Source organism: Enoplosus armatus, chromosome 2 (genome assembly GCF_043641665.1).
Source record: "Enoplosus armatus isolate fEnoArm2 chromosome 2, fEnoArm2.hap1, whole genome shotgun sequence".
NCBI lineage: Eukaryota > Metazoa > Chordata > Actinopteri > Centrarchiformes > Enoplosidae > Enoplosus > Enoplosus armatus.
Window position 1 is genome coordinate 28,793,684 of NC_092181.1, and position 25,105 is coordinate 28,818,788.

Consider the following 25,105-nt stretch of genomic DNA (forward strand, 5'->3'; position numbering starts at 1 on the left):
GTAACTTTCACCAGTGCTGTCTCTGTGCTATTGTGAGCTCTGAAACCTGACTGAAAGTCCTCAAGTAACTTACTGTTATGTTGAAAGTCACACAGCTGGTTGGGGACTGCTTTCTCAAGAATCTTGGAGAAAGGGAGGGTTAGATATAGGTCTATAGTTGGCTAAAACCTCTGGATCAAGAGTGGGCTTTTTAAGAAGAGGTTTAATTACAGCTACTTTAAAGGACTGTGGAACTTAGCCTGTTAATAAAGACAGATGGATCATATGGAAGAAATGGTTTTAGTAATTTGGTGAAGGTCAATTGGAGAAAAGCAGTCTAAATATACATCAGGTTTTACAGCTGTTTCTGAGATTCCTGTGTTTGAAGGTAAGGTACCACCTGAAGACAGGAGGTGATCAATTTTGTCTCTAATAGTTAGAATTTTATTATTAAAGAAGCTCATGAAGTCGTTACTGCTGAGGGTCATAGGAATACATGGCTCCATAGAGCTGTGACTCTCTGTCAGCCTGGCTACAGGGCTGAAGAGAAACCTGGGGTTGTTCTTGTTCTCTTCTATTAATGATTAATGATTAATGATGAGTAATAGGCTGCTCTGGCTTTACAGAGGGTCTTCCTGTAAGTTTTAAGACTATCTGGCCAAATTAAACGTGATTCCTCCAGTTTTGTGGAGCGCCATTTCCTTTCAAGTTTCTGCGCTGTTTGCTTTAATTTGCGGGTTTGGGTGTTATACCATGGAGCTGACTTTCTTTGTTTTATTATCTTCTTTTTTAGAGGGGCGATAGAGTCGAGTGTCAGTCGCATTGAGCCTTCGGCACTGTCAACAAGACGGCCAATTTGGGAAGGACTAAGGTTAGCATAGGAGTCCTCAGTTGTATTTAGACATGGCATTGAATTAAATGCAGATGGAATCGCTTCCTTAAATTTAGCTACAGCACTATCAGATAGATATCTGGTGTAGGCATTTTTGCACGTAGCCCAGTAACAGGAATTCAGAAGTGATTAAATAATGGTCCAATAACAAAGGATTCTGTGGAAAGACTATTAGATGTTCAATTTCAAGTCCATATGTCAGAACCAGGTCGAGGGTGTGATTAAAACTGTCTCCTCTCCTTTCCTCCCTCCTCCTCTTCTCCTCTGGTCACATGATTACATCCTTGTAATGTGTGTGTGTGTGTGTATTTTTGTGTATCTGTGTGTTTCAGCTCTCAACAGGAAGTGAATCTTGCTCTGGATGTTTCTTTGTTCTACCAACAAGCTGACATCATCCTGAGTGACATCAGCAGGACACTGAGCCAATCAGAAGACAGTAGACAACACTTTCATAAAGTAACTCATCTCCTGTGAAACTGTTTTACTTTTACTGTGTTTTAAAGGTAAACAAGCTGCCATCACTGCGTTAACATCTCACTTTAAATCACACAATAACACTTTTATGCACTTTTAAGATTTTACTTAACACTAAACCACATTATCTGGACCAGATCCTCAGAGCCCTGAACCCACTTCTGGGGTCATTCACTGTGAACATACTCTAACACACATTCTGTGATGCGCTTGTGCTGTGAGATGGTGAACATGGGCGGCAGAAGCTAAACACAACTACAACACAGTCGTCATCATTTACACACAACGACTCAGAAGTGTTCACAAAGCAGCTGAACAGAAGTCTGCCACACCAGAGGGTTTTCTGTTGCCTGTGATGTCGACCAAGTCCTCTGGCCTGAGCCAGCACAAAGACCTGCTGAGGCAGAATGAAGCTTTCTAACATTACACAGTGTATAACATTTTGCAGTGTCTTTGTCCTTTGGCCTTTTGCAGTGCTGTATTTTTATTTTTAAGTGTTGAATACTGCATACATTCAATACTGCAGTACTTGCAATACTGACAGTGTACAATATGTTCACTGTGAATATGTGTAATACGTATTTATGACAGTCTACACAGTAGACATCTTGTCCTGTAGCTACATGCCCTGACACTGTGTCCTCCATGTTGTGACATAGTGTGTAGTGACTGCTCAGCAGTGTTTATGTGCTGCAGCTGTGTGTCTGAAAGGTTTCAAGAAATGTGTCAGTGTGAAAAACAGTAATGTAAAACACTAAACAGAAGGCCAGACATCTTTTTATTGACTCTTCTGTCAGCTTCTCTTCAAGAAAGTTAAATTACAAGAAGATCCATAAAATTAATTGAACCAAAACCACCATCTGTCCTGAACCTGAACCAAAGAGATTTAGTGTCTAAACCAACACCAGGTGAGAATGTCAGAATGTCCTGCAGGTTGTGTTAAACTAACTCAGATTTTATGTTTCAGAGCAAAGTATCTTCACGATCATCTGAGCAGATTGATGACATTGCTGCTGACATCACAGTGAGTGACATACAAGAGGGGAGGGTTCATTATAATTTTAAACCCCCATGTCAGTTTTACTCAGTACAGAGATACTGTGTGACCTCTGACCTGACCTGACTGACTGTGTACAGGTGTTGGACAGGTGTGTTCATCATCTGTCTGAGCTTCATCCCACATTAAAAGCCAGAGTGAGACTCAAACAGAAGGAGGTGAAAACCTGCTGGGCTGTGCTTCTGCAACACTACAGGTAACAAGACTGCACAGGTAATGTAGTATGATAGTTTTTATTGGACTTTAATACTTGAAACAAATATCTCACTATCCAAAGTCAGATCCACAAAAATACAGAGCGATTTGCAAATATGCATAACTTCCTCTGTAAACATGTATTTTTATTTCACATGAAAAGTATACAGGTTTTATATAATACATGTAAAGTCACATTTAGGGATATTTGTGGATCCATTTGTACATGTGAAACGGGTTTTGCATATTTGTGGATCGCTTCCCTGATGGTTTGTGGGCCACATGACATTTGTGACTTCCCTCCTATTTGTTTGCAGATTTTTGTCCGGTTCGTACCACAGCAGAGGTCTCTTTTATTAAAGATCCAGACTAAAGTGTACGTGTGCACAAAAGCCGAAAATGGTGTGCACCAAAAAAAAAAAATGTCTTATAAAACCGTACGTACGCTCACCTGCAGGCAGCGTTCCTTTTATAAATCACAGTCCACCTGGAAATGTGTGCATGCAGATCAGCCTCATGTCCCGCCCTCCCACACATCCACATTCAACCATAAATGGTCAATGCAAAGCAGTACATGAATACTGATACATATAAGTGAGCCTGCTGATCAATGGTGGGAAGTGGTGTACACCTCTTTCAGGCCCTGTTTTGTGCATATGCAACGGTTATAAATGAGAGCCCAGATCTGTAGAAAACATCCACAAATGTGAGGTGCAGTTACCAGCTACACCAGCAGGTGGCGACACATGAGCTGATGGACCAACAGTCAGTACTGGAAGAAGGCTAGAACAAGAGTCTACCTAGAATCCTCTGCATCCATACAACAGAGTCAACCAGGAGATGAAAGTGGAGCATTTTTTCCCCCCAAATCATAATAGAAGCTATCTCAGGGCATTTTTCATATAGACCTGCTCTATTTGTAAAGTGTCATGAGATGACTTTTGTTGTGATTTGAATATAAATCAAATTGAACTGAAATGAAACCACATTTTCTTTGTAGCTGTAGAGAACAGCTTGTTTCCCTCCTCTGTTCCTCGCTGGACTGTTACAGTTCTTAACCTTCGTACCCTCTTCCTCACAGCAGGAGGCTTTATTTTGTTCCCAGCCTTCATGCCCTCACGGAGAATGTCAGATATTCTGATTATTCTATACTGTGTGGTGCCACTGGGGCTCATATGTTCTATGTGATGTTACGCATGGTGCAGTGGCTGGACATGGAGCCCTTATTGTTCCATCTTGTGAAGTGGGTGTGTGCTGGTGTTTGTGGTACCGGAACGACCCAGAGAGGGTAGGCCTATATATATATTCTATATACTTCACCCTTATCCCACTAGTGACAGTGAAGCGTATACAATATAGAGCGTTGGTTACCACTGTAATTCCAGGTTCTATGAGTACAGACGCAGCCCTCGGAGCTCTGGGCCTCACTGGTTCCTTTAATAGTTGAAGAAAAAGCTGTTTTTGGGAGCTGTTTGTCTGTCTCAGTCCAATTTATACACAAGGTGAGACCGAGGTGAGGCTCACACAACAGGTGGGTGTGGACTAAAGTTTTTTCAATGCTATACTTTTCATATCTATACAACCAATGTGTTTATGATTAAACTGTACAAGAGCACAAAGTTCTTCATAGACCTAGCCTCTTCATTTTAACCTGATTGATTCACTTTAAAATGTAGAAAATTTGATGAGAAACGTTCTGAATCTGCTATCGCGTCAGTATTATGTGAACTGGACGGTAGTAGATGGCTTCTAAATCATGTCATGCCAAATGTCTGTGTATTATGTTGAACTAGGAGCCATATGAATTGGATGTTGAAACTAGCTACCTAGCCTAGCAGCCTCCCACGACGTCACATGTTTGTTTTCTCGGAAACGCTGAAACAAGCTGCAGTTTAACATTTATAAACTCTGGAGAGAGTTTGGGAAAAAATAAGTTTTGGCCTGAACAGAGACTGAAACTAAAAGAAACAGATGGAGTGGATGTACTCAAAGTGGATGTAGACAAAAACTAAACCCAGCCTAAAGGTCTCAGACTGCTTCAAACAAAATAGTTCATACAACGTATTGACTTTCACACCACCAAACACCTGACCAATCGCTGCGTGAAGCTGGCATGATTGTTAGATTGTCTGATTCAGAAAGTTACAGAAATTGTGCTATATCTGCTATGAATTCTACTATTTGTGAAGGAAAGTTCAGACTCTTGATGATCAGATCGACTGAAGAATACGGAGGTGTTTTCTCTGGAGAAAAGTCTAACAGCTCTCTCTCTTTGTGTTCAGCATGAAACAGTCAGATCCTCCTGAAGTTCTCTGCTCACAGTGTGGAGATAGACAGGAAGAATCAGGACCAGGACCAGAGCCAGAATCAGGAGTACCAGGCTGCACTACACTGAACAAGGTCAGAGAACTGCTACAGAGGAGGAAGAAAAGTAAATAAGAGTTAGGAAAGGAAAAGAAAGGCAGTAAAGAACATAAAAAAGAAAAGAAGGAGGTTTGGTAAGGAGGTAGGAAAGGTCAAGTCAAGTCAATTTTATTGACGTATTTTCATAAAAAGGTAGGAAAGGAAAGAAGGAGTTATGAGAGACTGGAGGAAATGGGAAATAAAAACAACGTATTTTCATAAAAAGGTAGGAAAGGAAAGGACAAGAAAATAAGAAAGGAGAAGAGAGGAGGATTGATGCTCTGTGGTTAGGGTTATTAATTTTAGGGGGAGGGGGTGCATGTTCGTCAGTTATTGTGTCTATGGTTCCTTTAGCCAACCAGCAGTCAAAGATACAGACAGCAGCAGAGGAGGAAAAAGAAGAAGAAGAAGACTAGACTAACTAGTTTAGTGGCTGTACTTGACCGAGTCTCATCTGTCAGGTGTGATGAACTTCCTGATCACCTCGCAGGTGTGAATCCGCTGGCCAGCAGCAACAGTGTCTTTCTGATCTTTGACCCACAGATGGAGGTAAACCAGAACCAGGAGCCTGCTGAGAGTCAGCTGACTCCACCACCACTAAACCTGGTCAGTACATACCAAACTCAGTACCTGTACCTGCTAGAGTCAGTACCCGTACAGTACCTTTACCTGTCAGACTCACTATCTGTGCCTGGCAGAGGTAGTAACTTCTGACAGTAGTAACTTCAGTCATTTCCTGACTACAACTTTTTTTTTTTTTTAGAAAATCCTGTTCTTGAAACTGATATCCATCCTCTCTTGTTTGTAATTCTTGCAGGTGACAGGTGAGAGCAGAGAGATTCAATGCTGTAAAGATTTGTCTTCAGGTGTTGAACCGTCCATCAGTTCCTCCACCACCACCTTCCTCCCCAGAGTCAGCATCGTCGTTCTTCCTCCACCCCCATCCGACTGTTCAGTCTCCACCCTGAACCTGCAGCCAGCGGCAGCCAGGACAGGGAGAGACTCTGCCTACCAACACAGGGTCAGTGGGACGACCGGTGACGAAGATGAGGGTGAGGACGAGGAGGAGAATGAGGGTGTGGATGAGGGTCAGGATGTGGGTGAGGGTGAGGATGAGGACAAGGGCAAGTATCAAGAGAGGGAAGCTTCAACCCACAGACCCAACATGTGGCCTAGGGAGGGCAGAACCTCCCGACCTCCCGTCAACACAGAGCTACTGCTGTACGTTCAGAACAACTCAGTAGTTACCACGGATATAGAAGATGCCAAAGGGCGACTGGAGATCACACCAGGTGATGACACACAGGCGAGCAGTGATTCAGGAAAGAGCTGCTGCAGTGTTGCTCCCGAGTCCACCCTAAGTTTAGACCTGCCTACATACACCAATGATGTTTCAAATGTCATCTCCAAACAGGACACCAGGTACAAAGTCCCACAGCCTCGGGAAGACAGCAGCCAACAGGACCAGAACCAACAGGTTCACTTCCCATACAGCTCCATCAGAAAGACCTTCAATGAGAATTCAGAGACCAACGAAGCTGAAGACCAGGTGACACTTCCAGGTGTCTCCTCAGAGTCTTCATCTTCTCTGCATCCAGAGGAGGAAGGGTTGGCGCTAAGCTTATACCTCAGGTCCACAGAGGACACCAGCGGCTGCATCAGTCCAACCACCATCTCACCTTACCTACACACACATCCAAATCATAACCAACAGGCTGATGTTTCAACTAGAACCATCAGAAAGACCTTGACTGATGATTCTGTGAGTTATATTCTAATTCCAGAGAAAGAGGTGTTGGCTTTGAGGTTTGAACCAATCACCGATGACAAGGACATCTCAAACTTCAGGCCCAAAGAGGACAGGATCTACTCTGGCCTACTCCGAACTCAAGACCTGAACCAACAACCTGACATCTTACCCAGCTCCATCAGTAAGGCCTTCACTGACAATTTAGAGACCAAAGAAGACCAGGTGAGACTTCCAGGTGTCACCTCAGAATCCTCCTCTGCTATGCATCAAAAGGATGGAGAGTTGGCCCTACGTTTTGACCAATCCGAAGATGGTGAGGATGTCTCACATTTCAGATCCAGTGGTCAGCTGGACAACAGCAGCTCCATCAGTCCCGCCAACATCTTATCTGATCTACAGACACCTCAAGACCAGAACCAGCAAGTTGACCTTTCATCAAGCGCCATTAGAAAGGCCTTTAACAAGAATTCTGAGACCAAAGAGTCTTCTTCTGCCCTGCATCCACAGGAAGAAAGATTGATGCTGGGTTTTGATCCACCAACAGACCACAAGGAAATCTCTCATTTCAGGTCCAAAGTGGACAGCAACAGCTCTATCAGTCCTGCCACCATATCATCTAATCTACACCAAGCACAAGACCAGAAGCAACGTGTTGACCCTCTATCTGACAACATCAGAAAGACCTCAGTTAAGAGTGAGGAATCTGAAGACCAGGTGAAACCTCCAGGTGTCTCTTCAGAGTCTCTGTCTGCTCTGCTTCCAGAGAAGGAAGCTAATGTTCATGGTGACCTCTTGACCCTGCAGCCATCAGGCATTTCCACCATCGTCCATGGGGACCAGGGAAACAAGTACAGACTCATCATTCAGGAAGATCTGTTTATCCAAAAGACTGAATATGATTCCTCTGGTCCTAAACTCGCCCACCATCAGCGCCACTGTCTAAGTGTTCACACAAAAACCTGTGAACTCAGAGGTCACATTTATCAGCCAATCACAGGCTACGCTCTCCTCTCCACCCAACAAATCTCCATGTCTCTGAGTCCTAGTCTGAGGAGGTCCAGTAGGGTGGTGGAGTGTCTGAATGAAGGCTGCTGTATCTGTTCTGCTGGTCTAAAGTCCAGAGAGAAAACACAGTCAAACCAAAGACCAGACCCTCTGAGTCCTGATCACTGGCTGTTTGATGAGGTGGAGGACGAGCTGGAGGATATCTGGAGACAGCACCCTGACCTGAATCCAAAACATCTGAGAACCAGGTCAGAGTGTTTGTAGCATGGTGACTGCAACGGATTATGGGTAACGTAGTAACAGTAGAAACAGACTTTAAGCAGTATAATAACTTTTCTCAGTTGATGTAGTTTGTTTCAAAAGTTGTTAAGGTTACACCAATTTACTTTAAGCCCCCTATGTATCATATATTTGTTTACAACTATAATAAGTGGAGGCTGATGAATGATTATATAGTAAAACAGCTGTACAAATATAAGATATGTTTTCATAGGAGAATTTAGAACAAATACTGAACATTAAAAACACATTACATTATAGTCTGTTATAAACCAGTTATTACATGTTCATATACTGATTATAGATAATGCATAATGATGTTGAAGAAAAGTTTTGATTGTTTACATAAATACAGAAAATAAATCAACTTTGTCGAAACACACTAATGATGTTAGGGTTTCACTGCTGTTCTTCTTTTCATTCGAAGAATTATTGAAATAACATTGACTAAACATTGACTGTTTTCTGACACCTTGTAGACAAAACAATTAATCAATAAATTGATCAAATAATTGTTCATCAATAATGAAAATGATCAGTATAGATAAATAGATAGTTGACTTTATTAATCCTCGAAGGGAAATTAAATCATCATAGCGGCCAAATACATTGAAACAATGACAACAGGTATACCAACACAGCTAAAATGACAGTAAGATTACTGACTGAGTGACTGGTTATAAATAAGGTGCAGGATGAAGGCATGAGCTGCTGAAGATCAACAACTCTAGTGTGCAAATAGCGATAGAACATTTTAATAATAATAAAATAATGGTAATAGAATAAAATAAAATAAAAAGGAAGTCCAGTTTAAAAGCAATCCTGATATATTTAAGAATAATACATAATACAAATCTTGAGAAATATAACCAGATTTAGTCCACAAGCAGTTCAATGACAGCAGGCCTGGTAGCAGCTCCTTTACACAATGGGGTTGAATTAGTCTGTTGCTAAAGGTACTCTTTAGATTAGCTAATATGTTGTGTAGGGGGTTCAGCTGCAGGTGGTTTTCCCAACACCATCTCACAAAGGGTACATCTCCACCTGGCCACCCTCCACACACCCAACAATGGCAGTGTCTCCTGAGAATTGACAGATGACAGGATTCGGAAATGTACTTGAAGTCTAACGTGTAGATGGTGAACAGGGTGGGAGATAGCACAGTTCCCTGGGGGGCCCCCATGTTACTCACCCGACCCTCACACAGCTCTGTAGCCTCCAACTGCAGGGGGTCTAATGATGAACTAACCAGTGGTCTGAGGAAGACCAGTCTCTCCATGACCTTCATTATGTGAGATGTTAGTGCTTTTGGCATGTAGTTGTTCAGGACTGTGGGACGCCCCTTCTCAGGCACTGGCACCAGGCAGGGTGTTTTCCAAAGCACAGGGACTCTCTTGAGGTGCAGACCTTCAACACTCTGGGGCTGTTGCCATCCGGTCCTGCGGCCTAGCCCAGGTGAAGTCTCTCTAACTCTCTCTGCGGGTGTCAGTGGGAGGTCGTGAGGAGTGTGAAAGAGTCCTGGGGCCTCCTCTGATGGTGTCGACAGGGAGAGAATGGGTGTCGGAAAGAGACAATCCCTGCTCTCCTTAAGGCAAAGCAAGGGTTTTATTTATATAGCACAATTCATACACATCGGCATACACATCATGTTTAACAAATGAGCATATAAAAAGATATATAAAATAATAATAACACAGTTAAAAGAACACATGAAAATAAAAGAGTGCATTAGATCAGCGAAAAGAACATAGAAAGTAGAGTGCAGTCCATCAGTTCGAGCTGCAGAGCTGCAGCTTTGATACAATCAGGAATTTACAATTAAAGTTAACAAACAACTGTCAGAATTATTCATCTGAATATATTCATATTCCTTTATATTCAACTCTGACGTGTTTAAAATAAATGTAATATATACATGTGTTTTTCATACATATAATATTATATATATATACATATATATACAGTGCTTAACAAATTTATTAGACCACCACCCAGTGTAAGGTGTTGTAAGGTGCCACTGCTGCCCTAAACAGTACTGCTGATTACCAAAATATTTTTTTATGTTTCTCCAATGGTTAATCCACCAGTATGTGCAAGCTCTTTAATCAAAATGGTATCTTTAATGCTAAAATATAATTATTGTTGTTTTCCATGAATTTTCAAATATACTGTTTTACAAAAAAGCATTGAGATGCCAAATTACAGTTATTTACTTGCATTCCTGAACAGAAAAATTTGTTTTAGTGGTTGTATGTTATTCTTGATTAATTTCTGACTTCTCAGGGAATTCTAGTGTGCTGGCTCAAATTTGGGTATAAAAACGTGAATTCAGTTTGAAATTCCTCACTCCTGTTCAAAATGGTGAAGCGTAGGGAACTCACTGAGAAAGAAAGAGTCCGAATTAAAGCACTTCATGATGCTGGATGGTCTTTGAGGCAAATAGGGCAAGACATAAAGTGTTCTCACTCGATTGCAGAGACTGGTACTTACAAAATGCGTCAAGGAAGAGGCCGAAAACGAAAGCTAACTGAAGCAGATGTCAGGCACCTCAAGATTTTAAGTACTAGAGACAGAGGGAAGACCACTGCTGATCTTCAGGCAGAGATTAATGCTTCTAGATCAGAATCTGAGAAAGTCTCCACAATGGCCATAAACAGACGGCTGAAGGAACAAGGCTTAAAGGGAAGAATAGCTCCTAAGAAGCCATTATTGAGGCCTGCAAACATCCAAAAATGCCTAAAATTTGCCAGGGAGCACAAACACTGGACTGTAGATGACTGGAAGAAGGTACTCTGGATGGACGAGTCCAAGTTTGAACTCTTCGGTCAGCATCGTTGTGTTTATGTCCGCAGAAAAGCTGGAGAACGTTTTGATGCTAGATGCATTGAACCCACAGTGAAACACGGTGGAGATTCCATTATGGTATGGGGTTCCATTTGTGGAAACGGCAAATTAGTTAAAATCGACAGTATCATGAACAAGAAGGTCTACCACAACATCTTGGTGCATCATGGAATCCCTTCTGGATTTAACCTGATTGGTCGTGGGTTCATATACCAAGAAGGCAATGACCCCAAGCATACTGCAAAGCTGTGCAGAGACTACTTGACCAAGAAAAAGGAATCTGGAGTACTGGAACTGATGGACTTGCCAAGTCAAAGTCCAGACTTGAATCCTATTTAACAGATCTGGGATTTATTGAATTCAAAAATAGATGGCACAAAAGTTTCATCCAAAGCAAGTATCTGGGAACAGCTAGAAACTATTTGGAACTCAATAACAAAAGAGACTGTCGAAAAGTACATAAAAACAATGCCAGCAAGAATGCAAGCTGTTATCAAGGAGGTCATACAAAATATTAAGATTTTTGGTTAATATATGTGAATAAGGACTATTTAGTTGTTCCAGTTTGTTATTTGACTAATAAATAACAATACAATTTTTAGTTTGAAACAAGTTTTTGACAGATTTCTAAAATATTTGTGTTTTCTCGTTTTTATGACAGGTGGTCTAATAAACTTGTTAAGCACTGTATATATACTGTAAATGTGTGTTTTTAATGTGTTTGAGCTCAAACTGTCTGCTTTTGTTTGACACAATTTCACTGATAATTACAGTTTTCATTTAATAAATATGAATCAACATATTTAATATTTTATTTTTGGCCTCTCTGGGTCATTAAAACAGGATCTATTAGGACTCAAAGATGAACTTTCCCCAAACACCCTGTCCTCTTATTATATCTCGGTCATAAAACAGACCGCAGAGTGGACGCTAATGTAAGTTAAGTGACAATTGGCCAATTTATGACAGGACCAACCTGAACACTGCTAATACTCCCACCTTCCAGGACTTCAGATGCAGACTCAGTTCATCAAGAACTCATGCAAGAACAAAGAAACTGACTTTGTGATGCAACATCTAATGTACACTAATTGATATGTGATGTTTAATTCCCCCTTTAGGAAGAATGTGAAGCTTTGGGTCAACATGCTGATTTTGATGCTGTACAATAGAAAGTGAAGTAATTGAAGTAAGAACCGGTTACAGACCCACTGATCAGATAAGAACGATGGGATGTGTTTGTTGTTTATGTGTCACTGTCATGATAACAAAAATGGAGCTGACAACATGTGATAAGTTGCACCAAAACTTCAGGATGAACTATTTGAACTTTAATGTTTGTCTGTTAGCAGATGTATTCATGACGCTGCTGGAATTCTGAAAGTCGGTTGTCTTTATTATAAATAAATAATAATATATATTATTATATTTAATATTTTGCATGTGAAAATATTGACGAACATGGCTGAGAGTTGATCAGAAAAGCAGTTTAATCCACTTTGATCACAGATATTAACTCATCATTTAAACATGTTTGTACTAAAACAGTTTGTTCTTCTCAGAAGTGACACTTTTTAAATCTGATAAACTCATATTAAACATAAAGGAATCATCTGACGCAAGATTTATACTCACTACTAACTAGCTAGCTAACTAACTAACTAACTAACTAACTAACAGGACGGAGAACTCATTGACTGATTATTGATTGACAGATGGTCCTCCTGTTCAGATCTGAACCTTCTTCTTCTTCTAGTGTTTTTAGTAGGAACTTGTGTTTTAGGGTCATCACTGCTTCCTGTCTGTCTGTCTGTCTGTCTGTCTGATTAAATGAAATAAAGTTTTACTGTGTGTTCTTCTTGATAAATTCACTGTAGATCTTTATACAGTGGGGCAAAAAAGTATTTAGTCTGCCACCAATTGTGCAAGTTCTCCCACTTAAAAAGATGAGAGAGGCCTGTAATTTTCATCATAGGTACACTTCAACTATGAGAGACAGAATGGGGGGAAAGCATCCAGGAAATCACATTGTAGGATTTTTAATGAATTAATTGGTAAATTCCTCGGTAAAATAAGTATTTGGTCACCTACAAACAAGCAAGATTTCTGGTTCTCACAGACCTGTAACTTCTTCTTTAAGAGGCTCCTCTGTCCTCCACTCGTTACCTGTATTAATGGCACCTGTTTGAACTCTTTAACAGTATAAAAGACACCTGTCCTCAAACAGTCAGACTCCAAACTCCACTATGGCCAAGACCAAAGAGCTGTCAAAGGACACCAGAAACAAAATTGTAGACCTGCACCAGGCTGGGAAGACTGAATCTGCAATAGGTAAGCAGCTTGGTGTGAAGAAATCAACTATGGGAGCAATTACTAGAAAATGGAAGACATAAAAGACCACTGATAATCTCCCTCGATCTGGGGCTCCACGCAAGATGTCACCCCGTGGGGTCAAAATGATCACGAGAACGGTGAGCAAAAATCCCAGAACCACACGGGGGGACCTATTGAATGACCTGCAGAGAGCTGGGACCAAAGTAACAAAGGCTACCGTCAGTAACACACTACGCCACCAGGGACTCAAATCCTGCAGTGCCAGACGTGTCCCCCTGCTTAAGCCAGTACATGTCCAGGCCCGTCTGAAGTTTGCTAGAGAGCATTTGGATGATCCAGAAGAGGATTGGGAGAATGTCATATGGTCAGATGAAACCAAAATAGAACTTTTTGGTAAAAACTCAACTTGTCGTGTTTGAAGGAGAAAGAATGCTGAGTTGCATCCAAAGAACACCATATCTACTGTGAAGCATGGGGGTGGAAACATCATGCTTTGGGGCTGTTTTTCTGCAAAGGGACCAGGACGACTGATCCGTGTAAAGGAAAGAATGAATGGGGCCATGTATCGTGAGATTTTGAGTGAAAACCTCCTTCCATCAGCAAGGGCATTGAAGGTGAAACGTGGCTGGGTCTTTCAGCATGACAATGATCCCAAACAAACCGCCCGGGCAACGAAGGAGTGGCTTCGTAAGAAGCATTTCAAGGTCCTGGAGTGGCCTAGCCAGTCTCCAGATCTCAACCCCATAGAAAATCTTTGGAGGGAGTTGAAAGTCCGTGTTGCCCAGCGACAGCCCCAAAACATCACTGCTCTAGAGGGGATCTGCATGGAGGAATGGGCCAAAATACCAGCAACAGTGTGTAAAAACCTTGTGAAGACTTACAGAAAATGTTTGACCTCTGTCATTGCCAACAAAGGGTATATAACAAAGTATTGAGATGAACTTTTGTTATTGACCAAATACTTATTTTCCACCATAATTTGCAAATAAATTCTTTAAAAATCAGACAATGTGATTTTCTGGATTTTCTTTTCTCATTTTGTCTCTCATAGTTGAGGTATACCTATGATGAAAATTGGAGACCTCTCATCATTTAAGTGGGAGAACTTGCACAATTGGTGGCTGACTAAATACTTTTTTGCCCCACTGTATATCTATATTACAACCTATGATCACATGAACTATGATCACATGATTCATCACACAGATCATTAATCTTTCTACAGTTCCTGTGACGGACTCTTATTCTTATTCTCTCTCTTTTTTTATAGCTACAATTATTATTATCATTGCTATGATTATCTTTATTGATATTAATATTATTACCACTACCATCACCATTAATTTACATCTCTATGTGGAACTTGCATTGTGCTAGTGTATGTTCTCTTTCCTCCTGCTCTCTCTCTCATTTTTCAAATCAATTCAAAATGCTTTAAAACACAAAGCCAATACTGCCAAAGCTTATGTTATTATTTAATATTATATATTATAATAATGAGATTAAAAAAGAAAGGCGAAGATTATTGATGGACAGATGATCCTCCTCCAGACAATGGATATCTGGGCCAAGACCAGCCCGGATGCTGCTCATTGTTTACAGTCGGATCTCGGAACTCATCAGCTGCCTTCTGACAGCAGTTTTAAAAAGCTAATAAAAAGCTAATTGGTGCTATTTAAAAAAATTGAATGGAATTTATTAAATTCCTCCTAATTAAACTCTTGACTGTTAATTGACATGATGAAACTATAAATGTATTATCTCTCTTCTTCTTCAGCTTTTTTTCAGGCTGACAGAAACAGGAAGTGACCTGCTAACCTGAGATCAGCTGATTCAACACTGCCATCATGTGGAAACTGTCAGCAGCTACACCGCCACTCTCTCCTTTATAAACCTCAGACTGTTAGTCCAAACTTTATTCATACTCTCTGAACTTTATTGTCATTCAGCTGATCTGACAGGTTCAACAGCAGAATGTTAAAAAACAGCTTGAATGTGTTTGGAAAATAGACAGGAAGTCAGAGAGAGAGAGAAAACATGAACTTGCATGATAACAGATAATCTGACTGTGGACATTACAGATGAGTGTACAGCCACAGATCAGGCTATATTTATTTATTAAACTGCTGTGAGTTACATTTTGGAAGGAAACTTTTACTCATACTTGAAAACTTAAATGATCAGTTGTTTTTTTTATCATCAATAAACACACCATGTTCAGACTCAAACCAACAATCTGTCGGTCCGTCTCTCAGTACTGTCTGACTTCCTGTCTATGGTCCACAACTCCAAGCCCATTGTTTCTTACTACAGATATAAGTCTGTAAAAACACCTCCACAAAAATAATTTTTAAACTAGACTTGTGAGAAGGTTTACCAGGGTTGAGACACATGATGCAACTCTGAGCCAAAGTTGCACAAAGGAACAATCTCGACATAACCGCTAACAAATATATAGTTTCATGTATAAAAAGACTCAGTAATTTCCTAAAACAGATGGTCACTGTAGTTTTTATTAAACCTCACTAACACAGGAGGAAACAGTGCATTTGTTGTAGCAGATTAATCCACATTTGGTGCTATTTAACAGATAAAACAATTTACTGCTGCAACAATGGAATACTTTCATTATCAGTTCATTTTCAGATAATTTTTTACACTGATACATGATAAAAATGTAAGAAACTAGGGCAAAATGTTTTTGAAAAGTAATATAAAACAGAAAATCTGAGACGGAAGAGGCCAGAGATTGATGATATAAGTTATTTAAATAGTCAATAATCAACATGTTCTGTCTATTGACTCATTGATTAATTAACTGTTTCAGCTCTACTTTCAGTTACAGTAAAATGATTTTTTTTGCATATGTGATGATTATTGATGATGTGACCTCAGAGGTGTCTGAGCGTGCTCAGTAGCGGGTGGAGAAGCCATGGATCTCCAGTTTAGAAATGTCTCTCTCGTTGGAGAAGATGGCTCGGTCTATTCGAGAGCTCGGACTGCCGATGCTCTTCAGCCAGACTTTCCTGAAAAACACAAGGAGAAGAAGATGAAATGTAGATAACCTGTGTCAGAGATGAACTCACACCCCACATCAGTCGAGGTAAAGGTGTGACCAGGTACTCTCAGGTGTTTTCACAGACTCTTTTAATGACATTTATCTCCAGTGTGATGAACTCTCATCAGTAACAGAGACTCTGTTTCTGAAACAACAACACGTTCTTACAACTAATACCAGTTATTTTGTTCATTTGCATAAATCTATGTCGTCTAGCTATAATAATAATAATCAGATTTGTTTGTCATGTTTTCCATAATAAAAAAGAGCTACATACAATATAAACATTTTGATAAATATTGTTATGATGTCATATAAACATGTGTTCAAATAATGTAAGACACTGTTTCATACTGTTTCAAATACTGCTGCGAAAACAAATGTAAAAGGTCTTTAATACACAACTATGGTATATCTTTACTATATTGTGTAAAAAACAGCATTGAAATGGCCATTTAAAGTTAATATTTAATGAGCACTTGCATTGAACTAGTTTTACAAATGTTTTACAAAATGGTTTTAAAACTGGAGTTAACATTTTACAGATTTAACATGTTTGGCACTGGTTTTAGGACAATAACTGTGCTGTGATGGCATAACTGAGTATGCTTACTACTTACTACTGCTTACTACAAGGCAATATCGCCAATTTGTTCATTTATAATTTGTGGGGCAATTTAAATATTTTTTCATTTTTTAATGAGTTAAATGCCGTGTGTTCAAATACAAAACTGCACTTCAAAATAAAAAATGTTTATGGTTGTCAACTTCAAAACTTGTGTTCATAATTATGGTAATTAAGTACATAACACTTTTTACATTTCTTTTCGATAATATGCAAAAACTAGATTTTTATGAGAATGACTTAAAAATGTATGTTACCAATTATTAAATAAGTGGTAAATGAAAAAACCTTTGCTTGTAAAGGAAAAGCTAATTCCCATGATTCAACGTAGTTCATACATATATACATTCAAACTCAAAAATCCTGGGTGACAACATATAAGATTGTCAAGGGTCCATTTTTCTACTTCAAGAAATAAAATAACCCTAACCCCCATCATGGATTACATCAACTTCTGTGTGGACTCCACTGTCCCAGCAAGGACTGTCCATTATTATTCTAACAACAAGCCATGGGTGACAAAGGACATCAAGGCCATCCTAAACAAAAAGAAGAGGGCCTTCAGAGCTGGCAACAGGGACGAGGTGAAAACAATCCAGGGGGAACTGAAGGTAAAGATCAGGGAGGCCAAGGAGAAGTACAGGAGGAAGCTGGAGTGGAAACTCCAGCAGAACAACATCAGAGAGGTCTGGAGTGGAATGAGGACCATCACTGGTTACAGGCCGACCAACAACAGAGGAGTTGAAGGCAGTGTGGACCGGGCCAACAAACTGAATCTGTTTTTCAACAGATTTGCCTCTGTGGGCCCTGCTCGCCACCCCATGACTCTTCTGCTGTCTGCCTCCAACCTTCACCTATTCCACTCCCCCCTCCCCCTCCTCACAGCCCCCCACCCCCCTGTGAGAGCTTTCCTCACACCTCGTCCCCCAGTCCCCAGGCTGACGGCACTCTTCAACCTGACGACACCACCCCTCCCCCACCGGTCACCTCTACAATGTGCCTCACTGCTGACCATGTTAGGAGACAGCTGATGAGAGTCCACTCAAACAAGGCTGCAGGCCCTGATGGTGTCAGCCCCAGGGTGCTTAAAGCCTGTGCCCCCCAGCTATGTGGAGTACTTCACCACGTCTTCAACATGAGCCTGAGTCTTCAGAGGGTCCCCGTGCTGTGCCTCGTTCCTGTGCCGAAGACGCCGCGTCCCAGTGGCTCCAAGGCCTACAGACCCGCGACACTGACCTCCCACATCATGAAGACCCTGGAGAGACTCGTCCTGGAGCAGCTCCGGCCCATGGTCAAGCCACACTTGAAACCTCTTCAGTTCACCTATCAGCACCGACTTGGAGTTAAGGATGCCATCATCTGCCTGCTCAAGCGCGTCTACGCCCACCTGGATAAGCCGGCGAGCACTGTGAGAGTCATGTTTTTTGACTTCTCCAGTGCGTTCAACACCATCCGTCCGGCTCTACTGGGTGAGAAGCTGACGGAGATGCAGGTGGATGCCCCCCTCGTGTCCTGGATTGTCAACTACCTGACTGGCAGACCACAGTATGTGCGCTTACAACACTGTGTGTCAGACAGAGTGGTCAGCAACACCGGGGCCCCGCAGGTGACTGTCCTCTCTCCCTTCCTCTTCACCATCTACACCACAGACTTCAGCTACTGCACAGAGACCTGCCATCTTCAGAAGTTTTCTGATGACTCAGCAATAGTTGGATGTATCAGTAAGGGTGATGAGGAGGAGTACAGGGCTGCTGTGGACATCTTTGTCGCATGGTGCGAGCAGAACCACCTGCAGCTCAACATGACAAAGACAAAGGAACTGACTGTTGATCTGAGGAGGAGCAAGGCACCGATGACCCCTGTTTCCATCCAGGGGGTCAGTGTGGACATTGTAGAGGATTACAAATACCTGGGACCTGGGAGTCCACATAGACAATAAACTGGACTGGGTAAAGAACACTAATGCCCTCTACAAGAAGGGCCAGAGCCGTCTCTATTTTCTGAGGTGGCTGAGGTCCTTCAACATCTGCCGGACTATGCTGAGGATGTTTTATGAGTCTGTGGTGGCCAGTGCTATCCTCTATGCTGTTGCATGCTGGGGCAGCAGGCTGAGGGTGGCGGACTCCAACAGACTCAACAAACTGATCTGCAAGGCCAGTGACGTTGTGGGGGTGGAGCTGGACTCTCTGACGGTGGTGTCAGAGAGGAGGATGCTGACCAAGCTGCGGGGCATCTTGGATAATGCTTCACATCCTCTCCATGACGTGCTGGTCAGACACAAGAGCAGCTTCAGTGGGAGACTCATTCCTCCCAAATGCACAACGGAGCGCCACAGGAAATCATTCCTGCCTGTGGCCATCAAACTGTTCAACTCCTCACTCTGAGTGTCACTGACACTCAGAAGAAACAGACTGGAAACCTGGATCTACTTCACCTGTTCATATACTACCTCATTATTTATTCTTTAAATGTGCCAGTGCAATACATATATGTCATACACAACAGTGCAATACATACATACATATATATATATATATACACATGCATATACATTGTTATTGTATATATATATTTTTTTACTTTTATTTTCACTTAAATATTGTAAATGTGTATATTTTTATCTTTATTTTTAATTTATATATTTCTTATTTTTATATTTTGTACATACTTTAGCTCTACACTTATGCTACTTTCTAATCTTGAATGGGAGCACCGGTACTGTACAATTTCCCCCTGGGGATTAATAAAGTATTTCTGATTCTGAAACCAGAAGGAAGTAGAGGACCTGACCTGCTGGTGTCAGGGCAACAACCTACTCCTTAACGTCAGCAAGAGTAAGTGATAGTGAACTGATAGTGGACCTTGGGAAGAAGCAGGGAAGGAACTCTGCCCCCCTTAATATCAATGGGTCCTTGGTTTCCGTATCACTGCCTGGTACGGAAATAGCACTGAACAGGACCACAAGGCCATGCAGAGAGTGGGTCGTTCAGCAGGTGGTACTGACTGACATGTTGATGAACTTGGATCTTCTCTCATCTGGATTTTTGGACAGTCAGAGGAAACAGTTCAAAGAGAGGTGAGTCGAGATACTGTATGAGGTGAAAGGGCAGGTATATGCAGGTGATAAAAACAACAGGAAGTTAGTTATTGTAGTTTGTCAGCAGTTAAAGCTGCAGCAGTGACTCACAGCTCATGGAGCTGATTAAGATACTTCAAAACACTTAGTGTGCTTCTTCTTCTCAGAGTCATAACTCAGTCAGATCTGAACTCACAGACATGAAACACATATTGAATCATTCAGTATGATTCAACTCACACTTCCAGAGGATATCATTATCTCTGATGTCAATCCAGAATAACCCTAACCTACAGAAATCCACTTAGAAATCAGAGAAGAAAGACGCTTGCCTGAGAATCATTATGTTTTTAAGTTTTTTAAGTGATAGTTGTCTGTACATCCACGAGTACACTGCAAACAGGAGCTGCTAACAGCTGATTCAGCATTGGTCAGTGTGTGGAGGTGAGTCTTCACTGATTGGTCAGTTTGGACTCACATGTTGTTGACTTTGTCCAGAGGTCCCTGGATTTGACCAATCACAGTTCCTTGTCTGGTGTTCTTCACCCAGCCGCTCAGTCCCAGACTCAAGCCCTGATCCTCTGTATACTGACAGACAGATCGGAATCACGTTTTAATGTTTACTTCGTTAATTATTATATATTATAGAAATAATAATAAAAAAACACACATTATAACATGATATCATTATGACATTATAACAGTATATAATTTCAACATTTTTCATTATAAAATTATATAATAATTATTACAGTATTTCATTATAACAACAAATAATTTTATTATTCTAACATTGTATCAGTATAATGTTATGAGTTATTAGTATGAATACTAATATATTAATGTGAAGTGAGAGAAGTTTATCATGAAGCTCACCATTCTGAAGCAAACACCTGAAAACAGACAAACACCTCATTAGTCTCTCATCATAAACATCATTATATACAGTTGATATAATAAACCTGCTCGCTGGTCTCTTGGCTTCACTCCCATCAACAATCATGAAAACAATAGTCCACATCAGCACTGATGACACAGAGAGCTGACTTTATCTTTGACTTTCTCAACAGCAGAGGAAAGTCTGCTCTCATCTCCGGTCCAGTCCCACGCTGGGCCGAGGAGCTGCACTATGGATCCAGCCTTCACACGTGACTCCAGTCTGCCTGTTACCCACAACATTGGTTTTGTCCACGACTTTTCCAGTACAATTTCCCCCCGGGGATCAATAAAGTATTTCTGATTCTGATTCTGACTTTGATGTATTCTGGGAGCACCAGCACCCCCTACTGTCCTGCTCCGGTAGTAACACTGTCTGGCTAATTTCCGAACAGCTGCCAAAACATGTAATAGAGATAATCAGTTTACATTCTCACAGACCTAAAATTTTGTTTAGAAGAAGTTTTTGAAGTTTTTCACTGAAAAATCACTATTCTCTCCCCCTCTCTATGACATCCCACCTACTCCTCAGGGGTCCGGTCTACCTCAACTGGTTTCTTTGCCTGACATGAGGAACACAGTCATGTCTACGAAACCGACTACCTCCATCCATGATGTTGTGCCCTCTTGTATCACTAAGGATATTTTTGATATATTTGGCCCTAGTATTCAAGTGATTATGAATTCTTGGTCAGCCTCTGGCACTGTCCCTGCATGTTTTAAACATGCAGTTGTCCAGCCCCTGCTCAAAAACCAAAATCTTGATGTTAAATACTTTGATAACTATCGGCCTTTTTCCAAATTGCCATGTGTTAAATAACGGGGAAAATTGTCCTTTCACAACTTCAAACATTCCTAAATACCACAGCACTGAAACTGGTCTGCTAAAGGTGACTAATGATCTATTGTGATCTGTTGACTCTGTGGATAATGCCATCCTGGTTTTACTATGTCTTAGTGTTGCCTGCTATACTGTGGACCATGACATCATTCTGTCAACCCCTAACCCTAACCCTTGAAAATATTATAAGGAAGTTTAACATCTCTTGCCATTTTTATGCTGATGACTCACAGCTGTACCTAATAATAAAATCTCGAGATTCCCTACAACCTCTCATGGACTGAGGAAATTAGGCTGAATGGCAAACAACTTCCTTCAGCTTAACAGTAACAAATCTGAAGTAATCATTTTTTGTTCCTCAAACCCCAGAAGCCATCTCGCCAGTATGCGAGGCCACCTCACCCATATGTGAAGTCACATGCAAAAATCCTGGGTGTTACCTTTGATTGTGAGCTCTGGCAGTAAAAAATACAACCCAGTTTTAAGTTTAAGTTTTACCAAAAAGAGTAAATAGTTACAAGATTTATAAAAAGAAATACATACAAAATTAAAGTAAACAAAAAGCAAATAGGCAAAAAACAGCCAAATAATCCCAAATGACAAAAAAAGACAAAAACCAAAAAGCCCATAAAAGACCAAAAAAAAGTCACAGGCCATGTTTCACTCTTCCTTTTATAACCCTCACCCCCCTGCTCTTGGGGTGTCGAAGATCCATAAAAGGTCAACCTCTGAACATCATCTTAGCTATTGGATAACAATATGTGAGGTCACAAAGCACAATCGTTAGACTTAACTTTAGCAAACTTTCTGCTAACCCACATGACCTGTGAGCACAATGGAACAAACTGGAGCAACAGGACGTATGTTGTATCAGTTAAAAACCATCTCCAAGCTCAAGCCAGTTCTTTCGTTCCATGATATGGAAAAAGTAATTTTATGCTTTCTGTCAGTATCCCCAGTTTGTCTCCCTGTGTTTCTTCTCTCTCTCTCTCCCTTGTGTGTGTGTGTGTGTGTGTGTGTTTGTCTCCCCCTGTCTGCCTTGGAGAGTTGCCACCGAGCGGAGACAAGGAGGTTACTCCAGTTCACCTGTCCACAACCTGCGCCAATCACACACCTGCTTCAGATCATCCAATCAAGCCATCTACACCACTCCAGTATAAAAGACTGGCTCAGCTCTCCACTCAGCGCCAGATCGTCCGTTACCTTACCGTGGTAATTTGTGTGGCTCCTTGTGCTTAAGTTAACCTGCTCGTACTCGGTGATTTATGCCTGTTCTCTCTCCGTCTCCCAGACCCCGGTTCACCTGCACCTGCCTGCCTGCTCCTCCTCGTCTCCACTCCGTTCCTGTGGATCTCCAGCCCTGTCAGCTCTCTCCCCGGTCCTCGCCTGCTCTAACCACCACGGCATCCAGCCTCCTCCACGATCCCCCCCAGAACCCCCTCTCAGTTTGGCCTTCTTTCTGGCTCATGCCTGCTTCAGTTACCACGGCATCCAGCCTGCACTACGAATCCCCCGGAACTCCCTCTCTTCTCCATTTAACAATAAATCATTGTTTCAGAACTCTGAACCTGCTCGGCCTGTATTCTTGTGTCTGCATTTTGGGGTCCAGCCAGTTAGCTTTCCTAACACTTTCATTACATCAAGACTGGACTATCTCAGGCCTGCCTGGACCAGCCCCCTAGTTATGCTGCTATAGGCCTAGACTGCTGGGGGACTTCCCATGACGCGCTGAGCTTTCCTCCTCTCCCTCTCCATCTTTGCACATTCATGTCCCTCCGAAGCATGTTACTAACTTTATATCTTCCCGGAGTTTTTTTGTGCTTTGTCGTCTCGCAGGTTCCTGTGGCTCGTGGTCCTGGTACGCCTGGCTGCTGCCACCATGGGCCTGCTTGACTCTCATCACTACACTTATTATGTTTAGTCGTAGTTCTGTTACTATTAAAGCTGTTATTGCTATTATTAATCAGCTATTATTACAGATGTAACTACTATTATCAGTCATATTTCCATTATTATTATAATTATAGCTGCTATTTCTACTGCTAGTGCTGCCATACATCTCTGCCTGTCTGCTTGTCTGCCTGTCTGTCTGTGTCTCTATGTCTATCTCTCTCTCTGTCTCTTTCTGTCTGTCTATCTCTCCCCTCTCTCTCTTTCTCTCTCTCTCTCTCTCTCAAACCCAACCGGTCAAAGCAGATGACCGCCCACCTAGAGTCTGGTTCTGCTCGAGGTTTTCTGCCTCTTAAAAGGAAGCTTTTCCTTGCCACTGTCGCCAAAGTGCTTGTTCATGGTGGGAACTGTTGGGTCTCTGTAATAACATAATAAAGAGTCGGTCTAGACCTGCTCTATTTGTAAAGTGTCATGAGATGACTTTTGTTGTGATTTGGAGCGATATAAATAAAATTGAATTGAATTGAAGATTTAATGTCCTTCTGTACAGCACTTTGGTTAACTTAAACTCTGGGTTTAAATGTGCAGTTTAAATAAACTTTATTTTACTTTACTAATATGTACATAATATAGAAATATTGCAGCCTTCTCCCAAATAAAAAACAACATACCTCTTACCCTAACTATCAGTCACCGCCTGCAGGAATATTTTTTATATATAGTGAATGTTTTTAAGATGTAACAGGAATCATACAAACACTACAGAAATATTACAGAGAATCAAAACCAACATCATACATGTCTGTAACTATATATGACTTAATACATATACACTAACATGCAGGTGACATGTGACCTACCCTGCACATTCCCAAAAATCTCAAAATCCACTGAAGTCAGTTTGTTTTTGGACATGACGAAGTTAAAGAGACAAAATAAAAGCACAGACAGAAACATGTAAGCCACCCTTAAATTTAACTTTGCACTCAGCTCGATTTATTTTTAATCTGTGATATCTGACACCCTAACCCTAACAGTCAAAATACTGAGTACTACTCAATCCATAACAGCTTCCTTTAAGATGTGTCAAAATAAGAGAAGCTTCCTGTAACATCTTTCACAGATGAACTGAAAATACATGAAAAATTGAACTGAGTGATTATAATTAATTTATTTTGAAGGTAATATGTATTGTAGACATCTGTGACAACATAGAAAACTTCCTGTCAATGTTTGACAAAATAAAAGTCTAGTCAAGTGATTTATGAACTGTGTACCAAAATAATTACTCCAAAGTAAAAACAAAAAGCATGAAGAAGTGTGAGGTGATTTTATTTAAGTTATTTAAGAAATAAATAAAGACACTTTCTTTCTCCACTGACACATTTTTTCACTCACATTGTTTTAATAAAATAAGCTGAAGTGAAGAATCAATGTGTATTTTAGATAGTAATACACACGCATAAA

At 41.0% G+C, this 25,105-nt stretch overlaps 1 protein-coding gene across 1 annotated transcript; it reads right to left on the reverse strand.

The window, feature by feature from the left end:
- Nucleotides 1-16,063: 16,063 nt before the first annotated feature.
- Nucleotides 16,064-24,553, reverse strand: LOC139301065 (acylphosphatase-2-like). The gene is made up of 4 exons (XM_070924344.1): nucleotides 24,499-24,553; nucleotides 20,848-20,864; nucleotides 20,450-20,559; nucleotides 16,064-16,238 (listed from the first exon to the last, which is right to left on the reverse strand). The coding sequence occupies exons 1-4, from the start codon at nucleotides 24,551-24,553 to the stop codon at nucleotides 16,124-16,126; spliced, it is 297 nt and encodes a 98-aa protein (XP_070780445.1). The 3' UTR covers nucleotides 16,064-16,123.
- Between the last annotated feature and the right edge of the window lie 552 nt (nucleotides 24,554-25,105).